The sequence below is a fragment of the Seriola lalandi genome, unplaced genomic scaffold, assembly GCF_002814215.2.
Source record: "Seriola lalandi dorsalis isolate HSWRI2012SDOR001 ecotype SW California unplaced genomic scaffold, Sedor1 jcf7180002054688, whole genome shotgun sequence".
Taxonomy (NCBI): domain Eukaryota; kingdom Metazoa; phylum Chordata; class Actinopteri; order Carangiformes; family Carangidae; genus Seriola; species Seriola lalandi.
In genome coordinates, this window is record NW_019525241.1 from 1990491 (window position 1) to 2005795 (window position 15305).

Genomic DNA, 15305 nt, shown 5'->3' on the forward strand with positions numbered 1-15305 from the left:
CCCCCCATCATAATGTTGGAAGCACATCCATCCATCTGTTATAACTATACCATCCAATCTACACTGGGCAAGAGGCGAGGTAGGTGGGCCTTTGGGGCTTAGCTGAGAGCGATGACTGCTTTGCTGTGACATCAAAAATTTGCAGAAGTATTAACAGCTGGTTTTAAGGCTCAGTTTCTGAATACAGGTTGTGTGCATGTCTTGATACTTTCACAGTATTAATATAGAACCTAGACCTGATCTATAATCAAAGAAGACATGGACATCTACCTTTATACAATTTGTGACCTTTAACTGAAACCAAGGGACCTCAAAAAACTGTCCACATACCTTCGACTATATACAGTGCATAAAAGAATGACTGAATGCTACAGAGAACATGTGTGACAAAAAAACATACTGACAAACAGAAATGATGGTGTTTATTCTGTTGAAGCCAAGACTTGCCAAGTCATGTTACCCGTTGATGATGAATGCAAAAATCATCTGAATCATTTGAAAATCAAGAGCTGTCATTCAGCTTAGTGATTTGTAACTCGTGGCTACAGTGGAATCACATGCCACCATGTATTCAAAAGACACCTTTAACTGGAAACATACATACATACAGTATACATATACATTCGGTTTGCAGTTTGATATTCAAATCCACACCACGTGTACAACATCCACATAAGCAAGTAACACTTTAACATTCAGAGCTCTAACACACTTTGACATTTTGCATCCAGTGTTAATGGACAAACTTGCACAAAAGGCTACATGTACCACTCCATTGTGAACCATTACAGAAAAAAATAGTTCAGATTATGTTTCCTTTCTTGTATTTTGTAAAAATTATTTCAAAATGGTAAATTGATGTTTAGTTGTACTAATGTTTCTTTGAGGTAGAAATAATCTAATTTCACTGAGTCAAACAGTTTTCCATCCACGACGATAGAGTGACAAACCAAAATACACATTAAATAGAGCTGTTTGTGCTGCTACTTGGCATTAAAAGGTCAGTTAGGCAAACTAACCTAAATAATTAACCCTGTTTACACCTGCCATTAGTACCCAACTTGAATTCAGACAGCACAGACTTTGAACACACCAAACTATATACCCACACATACAACTAATTTCAACTAACTAGGTTAAAATCGGAGCTAGCTAGCTATTTAGCTAACCTAAACAGCTACCAGTGTTGCTACTTTTCATTACAAGATCAGTTAACCTTGAACACTGCTTTACAGCAGTATACAGATTAAGGGTGTGTCTGGAGCAGTCATATAAAGAATTATTCATGAGCTGTCTGAGCTTTTTAGCACTGCCCTGGTATCTGACTGGTATTTGTGAAATTCCATTAAATTGACTTATTAGTCTGTTGTTCATCTCATATCTGCAGCAAAGTGAACCTCAAGCTTGAGTGCCAACCATGGTACTCCACACTGTTGTTATACAAGTACATTAGTATTAAAAATTTAATTCAACCTAGCTTACTAGGCTTGCTAACGTAAGGGCTACTTCTGCTGCTCCTTGACATTAGAGGTCATTTAGGATAAAAAACAAACCTAGAAAACATCCATATCCAACTTGTATCAACATAGTACACAGATTATGTTTAGAATACATCTGGGGCAGCCAAATATAAATTGGATTTATATCTGTTTATGATTTATAACACTTTTATCTCCTACAATGTCTACTTGCATCGGTTAATGACCACTCCATTTGTTCATCTCATATCTGCATCTACTTAAACCTCAAAAGACATTTTCTATCATCCACACTTTAGGTAGTATTTTCGTACTATTCTAATCAGCAGCTGACAGTTTAAGTATGCAGTTTGATGCATTAATTTGGCATCACAAAAAGCTCCACATTGAAAGTGGTTTGAGGAACTGGTCTTTTATAAATGGGTAGATATTTCTAATGTGTGATCTTAAATAGATTTGAACATGATCAGATGTTAACTACACACTACACACTACACTAAAGATGCATGATAAGACTCATGCCAGACTGTATTTTTTTTCCATTCTTATTCAAAGAACTCCTCTTTACCCCTTGACATTTTCAGACGTTCACTATTTAGTCATAAAACATTTGGTCTTTTGGCTCTGTGCAGTGTCGTTTAACACAACCAGATTATTTCTACCTCAACAAAAAAGTTTATGGAACTAAAATTCCAGTCTGCTGCAAGTTGAATGACACAATGTCAGTGAGGAAATCAGCAATTTGTTGTAATAATCTGTATAGCATTGAGCTCATGCTACTTATACAAATGTCACCTGTTCCCGATATGATTGTGGGCAAAATAATGTTGCACTAAGCAAAGAACTGCAGCAACATTGAAATACTCACGCATGAGGTAAACATCCCAATGCTTGAATACTGTGGTCACTAATGAATGTGTACAATCTGGATAGATTCCTTTATAATACTCAGGCATTTCGAACTGAAAACTGAAAAGAAGCTGCAGAAACATGACAGATCACTGGTGAGCTCACTGGTTGCCACCAACAGCCAAATATGGCTGCTTAATGCGAATCATCAGTCGCAGTGTTTGACCAGTCATTGTTTGGACGGAGCTACAGGTCCAGTGCTGTTACACACATTGTGGAAACTGTTTCTAACAGTTTACAAAATGCCTGTAATCTTAATTATTGTAAACACAAACCATGGCTGCATAAGACACAGCAGAGAACTATGGAAACCTGATGGCGTGGCGCCGAAGCCAACAGGTGATCAGAAATCAGCCATCAGCAGAAACTGTATATGAGAAGTGAGGTCTCACTGTAAACACAGACCTGCAGCACGGTCATTTTCTTCCAGCTTTGGCATATATCTATTACCTTGCTAATTAATAGCACAGTTGGTGTTTACTATTCTGTAAACAGGAGACGGATGGTTTTCATCTGAGAAAGAAGAGCAGTTTTTTTGTTTGCTTTTGTAATATATTTTTTACTGCGCGGAAAGGATAGCTAGGTTGAAAGTTGGTCACGTTCCTGGTAATGCCTCTCTCTGACCCTCAGACCGGTTTAATACCAGTGTGGCAGGTGCAATAAGCAGTCTTAATGGTTATAGTACAGTACCAGTAATATGCTGTAATAATAAAATGCACAAAAATCATGCAGTAGTATGCAGGCTAAAGCTGTTCTGTGACATGACGTGGCATTGCTGCAAGCCTTTAAACATGAATTCCATTATATGTAAGCAGTGACTGCTCATGGGATTTGTCATGATGAGGGACCAGATGGTTTTCCTGCTGTAGCTTTGGAAATCCTAGTGTACGTTTTTTCTTCCTTCGATACCCTTCTATCAGTCTGTTAACACAGTTCAGTTCCTTAAAGTTACTCCCTCATATGAGTCCTCACGTCCTGTGATGCCTGACGTAGTTGAGTTCTTCATTTTTACCCTTGCCGAGTGGAAACATAAGAGGAAGCAACTTTCTGCACTGGAGAGATCCTTCTATCTTAATCTAAAATGCTCCCTGTAAATTGTAATGTGCGCATCTGATCCTGTGGAGACCGTCCTACCCTGCTGCTCAAACACACTCATGACAGGTAATCGAACACAGTCACACTGAAGCAGGGGCAATGCAGCGTTTCCTGGCCACAGTCCTTCTCCCACTCACTGAGTTCGCGGTCCTTTTCCAGGTGTAGGTAGAGCAGAGGGAGTCTTACTGCTCCACCTGAAGGCTATCGGTCTTGCTGCCGGATTCTTTGAAGCTGTTCACCTCTTCGAAAACCAACTCTGTGCAAATGCATGTGAGAGAATTATATGTGTTAGGGGTTGAAGCAGTAAAAAAAAAGCACTATCTTGACATTTTATTGTCAAAACATGAGGTAATTAACTGTGAAAATCGAGGTATATTTCTGGTGCAAGCTTTATCCAGCGCTATTATATTTGTGCGTGTTCAGCTAGGTATACTAGTCTATATATACTAGTCAGAATTAAGATGCAAACAATGCAGAATTATCCACAGTGACTGTCATCTCTGGGGCATTTCACAAGCCATAAAATTCACTGATGAACTGAAACATTATCATATTAATGATGTTGTAAATGGCAATATGTCAAAATCCACATCACTTTGGCGTTGCAGTCAGCATTCTTGCAACACCCATGCAAGCTTAAACTCATCATTGCATAATGTTCGCTTTAAATCTGTTGCATCAGTTTGTGCAACTTTTTCTTCTGCAAATCAAAAACTGCCCCACTACAACTGTTCGTAAAAGGAAGCGAGAGCATTAAACAGGAGGAAGACATTGGCTGGACATTTGAAAGTGCCATTGATATGCTACAATCATGTCATGTTTTTAATTTTGTCTTCTTCCTGGGACTATAGTCAACACATTGCAAGCGAAGAAAACACATGCAAATAGACAAAACACAACCAATTACACAAACAAGCTGCAAATTCAACACAATGGAAGTGTTTTCCAGGGGACACAAACACACTCACACACACTTGCATGGATGTATGCGCATTTATTACTCGATGCTTTTAACTTGAAAGGTCACACAGCATTGAACAACAGGTGCGTCTCAACCGGGTTCATCACTTGTCCCCTGGAGACATTTCCGTTGTCATATGAGTATTTGCAGCACGTGTTGTCAAATTGTTGAAGATGTTTTCTGAATTTGCTTTGTGTATTTGCATGTGTTTTCTTAATCTGTAGTGCATTGAGCTTTCATGGCCACTGTAGGTTTTAGACCATATATTGTGTTACTTTCAAATCAAAGCTATACCTTTCCATTCCTCTAGAGTTCGGTCTTTGCTCTCCAGTGTTTGATCGTAAGGCGGGGCCTCTGGCTCGTCATCTGGATCGTGGTACTGTGAGAAGTAAGGGTGTGACAGAGCCTCGCTGGCCGAGATCCTCCCATCGCAGTCCAGAACCAGCATACGCTTCAATAGATCAACGGCTAATAGAGAGACAGACACAGACAGACTTGTGAAAGAGGGCTGGGAAATGGTTAGAGACGAGTTTAAAGGACCAAAGGACCAAACCTGTATAAGTGAATTTCTCATTCACAATACAGAGAGAAAGCAACTTGAGCTTTAACAGCCTCTGTAACAAGGCTTGCAATTGAATTTAAGAGTATGGTAATCAAATCTGCAGAGCAGCACCTACCTAGTGGATTTGCTCCTCTAAAGATCTTTTCCAGGTCCTGCTGAGGCATGAAGGGCAGAGACTGGATGTACTTCTGTGCCTGCAAATAGAGACAAGCTTTCAACTCGTGGCATGTGACAATGTGGATCATTTGGTGTCAAACAGTCAGTGATCAATCACCCCAACTCTCACACATATTGACGATTAAACAGCCAATGTCATTGTCAACGGAATGATTGATGAATTAGAACAGGTTGCTTTCATCAGTGGAGGTAATTGTAGTGTTACTGAAGTTACTGTTCCCAATCATCCCTCTATTTGGTCTTCCCTCTCTTACATGTTCAGAGCAGATCTTCTTTAACAAGTCAGGTGTCGGAGTCCCAACCACCTCCATGATTCTCTTCAGCTGGTCAATATCTCAGAGAAGGAGGGGTCAAGGGCCATCAAGATTTTTGTGAAAAGTCTTCAACCTGCAGGATTTGACTCATATTATCTTGTCACACAGGAAATAAACTAAAACAGAAACTCTACTTGCTGAACACAGCAGAAAGTCAGCTCGTCTTCTCTAGACAGCACAAGCACCACAACATACAAAGATCAGTAAATCAAATTCGTTTTAGACACCGAATACAACAACCTAGATAATTCAGCCCTTTGTGATCGACCCTATTCATTCCCAGCTTCTCGCTGCTGACGCACCTCCCCTTCAGAAAGGCCTGGGATTGTAATGCAAATCCACAAGAAGTCTGCATCCACACGGCACTTTAAAGAGGTAATGGAAGGTTGCAAGCTGCAAATTGCGGTGGACTCACGCCATGCTGATTAAGGATACAATCAGAGCCAGGAAAAAGGACTTTTCCCTTCAGAAGCTCTCCCATAATGCATCCCACTGACCAAATATCAACTGGAAACAGAAACACCAGAGGTTTAATAACATTTAATGAGCTTGCAAAAAAAAAATAGATTGAAAATGTCTATAGTTTGATGGCATCGTACCGTTCTGATTGTAGTGCATCCAGTTCAGCATGATCTCCGGCGCTCGATACCAGCGAGTCGCCACATACCCTGTCATCTCGTCATCTGTCTGTCTGGCCAATCCAAAGTCAAGGATCTGGAGAACAGGTATAGTTTATCTAAGGTATGGGGTTCATACTGTGAAGGATTTGCAGGTTTAAACTGAAGGTCAGTCTTACCCTCAGCTCGCAGTCCTCATTTACCGCCACATTACTCGGCTTGAGGTCCTGGAAAAGATAGTGAAGCAGACAAAGGAGGAGAGAAGCATGATTAGAATAAAGATGTACCTGCAGAGAGAGGGATGGATATGAATACAAAACTGCAAAACCACAATTAATAGAGGAAATACGAGGGGGAAAGCTGTCTGTTTAGAGGTCAAGAAAAAGAGGTTTATTTTCCATTTTGAATCAGGAAAGTGCTGCAACAATCTCTCAGACATGGTGGTCAAAATGGCAAGAAGAGCAAAGGGAAGGCACTCACTCGGTGGATCAATCCCGCTGAATGGATGTACTGTTCGGCAGGCAGTGGGGTGGGGCAGGAGGATGGGGTGGGGGACATAAAGGGAGACATGGGTCAACAGTGCAGTTCACCATATTAGCCCCTGCCGAAGGGAAGACTGCTTTTATCTATCCCATGGTAACCGGCAAGGCCGAACAGACAGCCAGCGCTGCCAGACTGATTCAGTGTCAGCAGGGAAACACAGGATACAATTCACAAAGAATAGCATAATGTCAATTTCAATACACTGTAAAATTCGAGTATTTCTGCAACACAGACTATGGTGTCCAAGTTCTGACAGACAGACTGCTGACAGACTGCATTCACATCAGTGAATCAAGCAGTTTATACTACAGTGATTTCTAACCAGGAGTTCCTGTTCCCCAGGAGACGAGGAAAAATGTAGCTGATAAATTACGATAAAAAAAAAAAATAGAATGAACATATAAAGTCAACATGATAAAGAAAATGCCAACAAAGTTAAATAGTCTTATTATTTAATATTTCAGCTATAAGCCAGCCTCAGTTTAACACTGATGACGGCTTGTCTTGTTGACTCAGCCACGATCGTGCACTTGATACAGTGCCCAGGATTTGGAGCTGTGCACACTGCCATTGCTTTCTAACATATCAAGTCAGCTGTAGAACCTGAACATTATTCAGACTGAGCGTGCATAAAAGCTAGTTAGCAAGCGAGCAGAGAAGTCCAATAAATAGTTGAAATAGTTAGCTAAAAATAATGGCTAAGCGGTTAAATATGCTACTTAGCTAAAAGTAATGAATAAATAGTGCAAGTATTTTTTAGTAATTAAAATATTTTAGTTAATAATAGATAAATATTCAGATAGTTAGCAAAAAAGTTATGGCTAAATAATTTAAATTTCAAACTTCTGCCACTTCAAGTTAGTAGCACCAAGGCAAACTTGACCAAAATGACCTAAACATTGACAGTTAAATTGTATGAAAAAGAAATATTTTGACATAATAATCAATATGTAATGAGTACAGTTAAATAACATCCAGTTAAAAATCAGTTCAAATTAAAACATTTGGTACTTGATGGGGTTAATAAGGGGGTACTTCTGAGAGGAAACAATTGGGAACCACTGGTGTAGTATCTGCATACTAACACATGCTGTATACTATGCTGCATTTAGTGTGGCATATAGCAGGTGTATCATGGTGGAATAAATTACCTTGAGGCCGCGGAGGAGCTGGTAAATTAAGAACTGCACGTGCTCGTCTGACAACCTCTGAAATTTGACGATGTTATTGAGGTCTGCACCCATCAGGTTAGTCACCAGGTAGCTGGAAAAGGGCAAAATGTATGTAGGGTGAACAGGGGGTGGGGTTAGGGGAGCTCCAGTTAGAGGAGAGCATGTTGATGCTGCCCTGGCAACCGTCAGACAATTCTACAAGACTATAATCCCCAGGATCATCTCCGTCACCATGCCCTTTAATAACAGAGTCATTGCATTTTTGGTGTAAGTTGGACAGCTGTGAATCTTGCAGTAAACATCAAGGGTTTAAAGAACCTACAGCTCATTGAAGTCTTCTAATGTTGCAGCAGGTGTGAAGACGTCCAGCAGCCCTATTACCTGCAGAGACAGAAACAAAGAAAAGTAAAGCAGATCAGTAATGGAGTGGAAACGTGCAGAGGTCTGTTTGTGTGTTTGCCTGTCTCTGGGTATTTCTATAAGGAGCACTAACATTCTCATGTTTCATGTGCTTGAGCAGCCTGAGTTCCCGGTATGAGCGGCGGCTGTGGATCAGAGACTGAAAAGGCCGGGACAGTTTCTTCACGGCAACCTTCTGCCTTGAGACCACATCATACGCCGAACTGGAAAGAGAAAACAGAGAGAGGTAAATATTAAAAACGTGTCTGTATGTACATCAATTGACATGACTTTGCAAATTTGAGGGTTTTTTTTCATTTAAACCCTATTGCTTTTGTTGGATGTGGGCAACATATGATACCAAAATTACATTTTAAACCAATAATTCAACATTTTCAATGCTTATTTGCTGTGAGTTAGACAACAGGACTGATACCACTCTCATATCTGTGCACTCGACATTAAGATACAATGAGAAGATGGTTGGCTCAGCTTACCATACAGACTGAAGACAGGTGGAAATAGCTGGTCTGACTCTGTCTCAAGATTACGTGTTGTAGCACCTCTAAAGCTCACTACATCTCATTGTAGTCAGTACAAAAAACAAAGTCTAAAAATAGACTACTCTTTACCTGCGGGACAATAGCTTGGGTAGGTACAGTGACTTCCTAAGACATTGTTACTTTTGGACAGAGCTAGGTTTCCAGTCATTATGGTAAGGTAAATTATTTCCTGTACTTCAAATGAGGTACAACGTGTTAATTGGTGAACTACGGAGGTGCTGGTAGGTGGACTTTGGTGCTTTTGGATAGATGTAAGCTAGCTGTTTGCAACTGTTTCCAGTCTTTATTCTAAGCCAAGCTAACTGGCTGCTGGAGTGGTATCAATCTTCTTATCTAACCCTCAGCAAGACAGCGAATAAGCATCTCTCCCAAAAAGATTCCTTCAAACTTCAGCTGAGAGTATGTCTACATATTTGTGATAAATGTCTGAGAGTGGAAAGAGAGACAGACAGACAGGACAGCGGCGAGAGGGACAGTGATAGAGGATGTGGTGGAACAAGGGAAGTGAGGATGTAAGATATTGTATAATTGTGGCAGTTCATACCACCTCCCACTTTTGAAATGTAAATATCATTCCATATATCGAATGCTGAGCCCTGCTGCTGCTGCTGCTGCTGCTGATGATGATGCCACTGCCTTTGTGGTGCCAATTTCTTTTCAGCCTTGCCAGCTTTTCAACACATGCACTAATAATAATACAGCCATCAGAGAGCGGAACAGACAAACAGGAAGGAAAAATGAGCAATGCTGTTGAGTAAAGCAGAAACAGAGCAAGAAGCAAGAAGTGAAACAAGTGGACATTTAAAATAGGGTAAAGTGTGAACAGTGAAAGGTTTATACTGTAGGTTTAGAAATGATTCACTGTATTGTGTAATGTGACCATTAGTTTATATTCGTGAATTCTGATCACTTTAAGGGAAAATCCTTTTGCGGTGTGCAATATAATTTTTTTTTTTTTTTTTACAGTGAGTAAAAAAATTAATGTCTATACTCTCTATACTATATTTTATTGTATTGTCGCTGTGATAACTGCCTGTTCTGCAATGGATTTCTCACTATCAGTTTTATATAGCCCAATGAAGAAGCCTCCAAGCCACTGTAAAGGAGACCAATGTAAACGTTTTGAAAAAAAACCAGCAATGGCTGCATGAAAAGTAAAGCAAATATGGCACGATTAGGGAGCTACATGATATTTTGGACGAGCAGTAGGCGATATGGCTAAAATCTTATCTTACAGTGTAGGAAATTTTATATTGCAATATCTCTCTCTATATATAGTGTATATATATAATGACATAATAAAAATGTTCAATTTATTTTGAATTTAGAAACATTTATGGATAAAATAAGCATAGAGGAAGATCTTCGGGCTTATCTGGTAAATAAACAACATTCATTCATTAGCCATACCAGTTATCCCTTAGGATAATGGGGGGGGGGAGGGCTGATATAGTATAGAGACATTCACACCTACAGGCAATTTAGAGTTGGCAATTAACTGCATGTCTTTGGATTGTTTGGATTGTGGGAGGAAGCCGGAGCACCCAGAGAAAACCCACACAGGAATGAGGAAAACATGTAAACTCCTAAGAGAAAGGCCTCAGCCAGGCGGCAGGTTCAGACACAGGAGTTTCTTGCTGTGAGGCGACATGCTAACCACTGCACCAATGCAACATTAACCTCTAAGCCAATCAAAGATATTAAAAGGACAGATACATTTTAACTGTATGGCAAAATCTTTGACAGCCGACAAAATTGATTCATGGTGTAAATTTCTGTCCTTCACAAAGCCACAAAGGAATAGTTCAACATTCATCCGCTATCTGAAGCTTAGCAGCATAAAAAAAGGCATAAAGACTGGAAACAGGAGGAAACAGAAGCAGAACCTCTCAAGATCACAAATTATATCTCGTCTGTCTGATCCCTACAAAAACAAAAGGTTTAGACCTACCCAACCCCTTAACCTAAGCTAACCGTCTCCTGTATCTTAATATTTAGCGTATAGACATGTGTAACCAGTTAACCTCCAGTCAACTGTGATCATGTAACTTAGCCACTCTCCATGGAGTACAAAAGGTGTAGTTAATACATTAAAACACAGAAAACTTGCCTGACACAATATGTTAGCGTACTACACAATACGTTTAAGCTAGCAATTGAACTGTTGAATGAAATTGAACAGAAAGGCTAAAACCTGGATGATCATGATGTCTCCCATGGAGGACAACAGCGAAAGGGGGGAGGTAAAGGCGGGAAATCGCCTTTATAGCGGGGACCCCACAGAAGTGAACGTAAGGATACAGAAACAGTTTCAAATGTTCCGCATGTTGACTCATGAGGGCTTACATATCGGGCTATAACCATTAGCACACATTTCTGTTATTGTAATACTACATATTATTGTTGTATAACTGACTGTTAGGGTTTTTTTTTAAGTAATATGAGGGGCCCATGACACATTTATTCCCCTGGGGCCCCTAGCAGCTTAATAACTGATGCAAAAACGGCAGGTACAGTATACTGTGTGGTCGCCGTGAGACAGTGTGAGTACCCACCAAATGATGCATGTCTCCTGTATTTTTCCACAGTATGAAACTCACTGTAAATATTACTGTATCATTTCATGATGACCTGTAATGCTTACATGCTTGAGTAAACTACACTCTTGCCAGTTGAGCGCATCCGTGTGGCTCTGCGGCTTGACATCACCTGCTGCCTGCCCGGATGTCCCCACCGGGCTCTAGCCAGGACAGCAGCCAGTCTCCTCCGTCCCTGACATCAACCAGGCCTCACCGCCTCGCTCACATACCTTCCTCCCTGCCATCTTCCATACACGGGTCTGACTGCACCACTCTCAGCACACACAGCCGAGCAAGGCATTGATTTCATTGATTTTTTCTCCTCCTTTATTGTCTCACGATTTTTTTTAATATTCCGACTCCTAATGCACCTCCGGTTTCAAGCATGTGGAGGGGAGGGGTAAGTAATATCTAATGTGAGATGATTCAAGTGCACTGATAATCCACTGCTGTTTTTAGGTACATTAACAATAACATCATAGCCCACATGCATCTGTGTCTCTTCAAGTGCACTGATGTGAAATGATCAGTCATCTATCCAATCACGATCAGCAACAAATCGGAACCCCAGTCTCGTTTTGTGCTTGTATCAAATTTCCAATCAAAAATCTGACAAGCAGCGACACAACCCTTTTGACAGGAGAATATGAAGCGGTCATGTTTTATTCATAGTTACCCAAATGAGAGGCTTTGTGCCAAATTTCTGGATTACAGAGCAGATGTTACATATGCAGACATGAGATGAAAGCAGCCTTGATCAGCTTAATGCATATTCTCTGCTGATGTTCAGTCTCGATTGGTCCAATATTGGCCCAGTTTATGTCTCGAGAAACATAAGCAGAAAAGAGACTAGGAAGCTGAGAAGACAATGAGTCTGGATTACACAAAGGGAGCTGACAGTGTTCAGTCTGCCAAACTTTTTGCCTCATGACTTATCAAAATTCAAGCGGCACTGCATGTTAAATTATTAAATAAGCTTTGTATTTATGATGCTTCTCTCTCTTGTGTTGTAATGCTGTAAAATCTCAATAGTCATTCCTCACTAGCCTAGTGCACTGTTTTCTTTCTAGACTCTGTTTCTGTGTGTTTCAGTTCTCCCTCTCCCAAGGGTGACTGGGGTATAACTTCTTCATGTCTAGCTATAATGGATTATACGAGCTTGTCGGATACTTGACCTCAGGCTCGCAGTCTCAAGAGGGTTGGCCAAGAGAACAAGCAGCCATTTGAGATAAATGATGAGAGCTGTTTTACTGCATATCTCAAGAAATAGACTATATGAGACTAACACCCCCCCCAATCAAGAAACCACACATACAGATGTCATACTCTCAACTCCCATCCCCCAGCCATTTACTGACCAAGTCTTGCCATGAGAAAGTCACTGACAATGGCTTGAGATCAACATTAAACAATGCAGGGCAGTGCTGGGTGGTGTGTGGAGGAAGGCCTTTGTGTGTGTGTGTTTAATTCAAAAAAGTGTTGCAGTAACTTGAGGCATTTCACTAGGCTCTAGGCATTATAGCAGATATGATGCCTTGAGAACTATAACAGACAGGAGGAGGAAAACACCTGCTAATCCTGAAATCTTCCAAACAAAATAAACCAGCTTAATTCGTTTGAAAAAATAGAAATTACAATTGAATTTTTAAAAAACATATCCATGTACTGAGTCAGCTGTAACACGTGAACATGTTTTGCAACTGAGAGTGCATGAGAACTAGTAAGCTAGCAAGCAGAGATGTTGCACGTATCTTAAATTTATGAATAAACAGTTATATACATATAAATGAAAATAAATTAAGTAATAATAAATAAATAAATAAATAAATGGGGTTTAGTTAGCTTAAAGTAATAAATAAATGGTTTAAATAGTTAGCTAAAATTAAGAAATAAATTGTTTAAATAGCTAGCTAAAAGTAATAAATAAATGATTGAAACATCCTGTTTCTGCCAGTCCAAGTGATTTTACTTTTTAGTTTTATATAATTAACATCAACTTTAAAATCAGATTTAGAACATGAGCGGTGGAGTTGATGAAGGGTTAATGGGTCACAAATGAAAAGCTCTTATATTGATCACTGTTTAGTTGTATATGACACTAAACAATAATTTATCATAAAAGGGGGAATAAAGAGACTCCACAACTCTTGCCTTGTCTTCATGCTCGGTATAGTCCTATTCATGATCCTATTGTGAAACCAGAGAAGTTCCAGAAAGTGCCTTTCAGGGAAATAGATACACATGAGAATTGTATTACTATGATCAGAAAGACTTTGGCAGTGAGTTTCCCATTACACCAATTATCAGAGGCACAACTGTGAATGCCACATTGCTTAGGGCAGATTGTTTCGACAATCTGTACCACTGAATGGAGGCATTGAAAATACTATACATGCATTTGCAGCATGGGTGTTCTACATGAGAATCAAACTTTAACCTCAGCAGTACTGTGCTACAGAAACTCCCATGTCCATATAACCTTGAATCAGCTGAAAGCAAAGTCATGATTCTGATCCACCTCTCTGAATGTTTTGCTCTTGTGCTATTCTGAGCAGAGCATTAAAGCTGCAGTATATGCTAGATGTTTATGCACAAAATACTCATGTGAGAGCCTGAATCATCAAGTTGAGCTCCAACAGAGAAACACATCCCATCTGCTGCTAATTCAATGTCTTAAAAGTGTCTTAATTAACATCTGACTTGAAAGGAACTTGGCTGCTGAGGTTAATATTTGATTCTCATTCTGGATACCCATGTTAACACTTGTGTTATATTTTCCTCTGCCACACTCCCACACTTATGTAACAAAAAGTTCTTACAAAGTCAGAATAAGATGCAGTAAATTAAGCTCAGTAGCTCAAACGAAAACTGTCAGTTATGGACACTTCTACACTTCCACAGAGAAAGCCCAAACAGAAAATGAGTGAGTGCTCCATCTGGAGAAATTTGGACTCACTAACTTTAAATCTTCTTCCTTTATCATCCCTTTTTGGTACAAAACATCTCAACATTTGGACTCCCTGTCGCAGGATTTGGGGACTTACAGCCTTGCAAAGCTGGCCCAAATTTTAGATAGTTCTCATTGTTGTCTGGAATGTGCAGATGTGCAGATATGAATGGATCAGCTTTAAAGCAGTTCTCAGGAAGGTGCCATTTCACCTGCAAGATAATGTCATTGCAAATAGATTCTTTATATATCTTATATTTATAGCTACAAAGCTTTGTGTAAATAGTTCTTTACCAACTTTTGGGAGTTTCTGTACATGATCCAGTGATTGGCCTAGCTGCCAGCATCAATCAATTCTTTGTGAAAGATTTTCTGGCTGCGTCTGGCTTTGCATTTAATTCTCACTGCCTTTATGAAGGTGCCAACATGCAAGGTTGCATAAAGCAGCCTTAATATCTAATTCATGTCTTGAAACTGTGATTATTCCTCTGGGATCAGTCATTTGAAAAAACAAACCATTCTCTCTACATTTCCTTAGGTAGCCATCAGCCTGCTATGAACAACTTAATTAATATCGAGTCTCGGAGGCGGTTATCACCATAGCACGTTGCCATGGCAACGGTATCCCACCAGCTGATATGGATTGGTCCAAAATTAAAGCAATTACATGTTGTAGGTTGACTATGTCTGCATCCATACAGACAGGAGGGTGGGTGTTCAGGTATATGCCAGGATTCAGGAATATGCTACAAGATGATGCATTCATTCACCTACTGCGGGCTCCAAGGTGTCAGACTTGCATTATGTTATCAACTGAGAGCAGCTGTGGTTTTCCCCCTCCAGATGTGGCGTGCATCTTTCGGGTCCCACTAGACTAACCTCTGCAGAGTTGCTCCACATATTTAAAGCAGTACAGAGACTGTGTGTGTGTTTGTGTGTGTGTGTGGAGGGGCTGTGTATGTATGAGGCGGGGGGTGGGGGGGGGGGCT

At 40.1% G+C, this 15305-nt stretch overlaps 1 protein-coding gene across 1 annotated transcript in view; it reads right to left on the bottom strand.

Moving 5' to 3' along the window:
- Positions 1 to 405: 405 nt before the first annotated feature.
- The window catches only part of mapk11 (mitogen-activated protein kinase 11), a 15664-nt gene continuing 764 nt past the window's right edge, over positions 406 to 15305 (bottom strand). The window contains exons 2-12 of the mRNA XM_023423020.2: positions 8322 to 8451; positions 8151 to 8209; positions 7808 to 7919; positions 6594 to 6623; positions 6293 to 6340; positions 6096 to 6210; positions 5932 to 6003; positions 5437 to 5516; positions 5121 to 5199; positions 4738 to 4911; positions 406 to 3738 (exon numbers count right to left, since the gene is read on the bottom strand). Coding sequence (XP_023278788.1) covers positions 3665 to 3738; positions 4738 to 4911; positions 5121 to 5199; positions 5437 to 5516; positions 5932 to 6003; positions 6096 to 6210; positions 6293 to 6340; positions 6594 to 6623; positions 7808 to 7919; positions 8151 to 8209; positions 8322 to 8451 — 973 coding nt within the window. The 3' untranslated portion in view covers positions 406 to 3664. The remainder of the gene's footprint in view (positions 3739 to 4737; positions 4912 to 5120; positions 5200 to 5436; positions 5517 to 5931; positions 6004 to 6095; positions 6211 to 6292; positions 6341 to 6593; positions 6624 to 7807; positions 7920 to 8150; positions 8210 to 8321; positions 8452 to 15305) is intronic.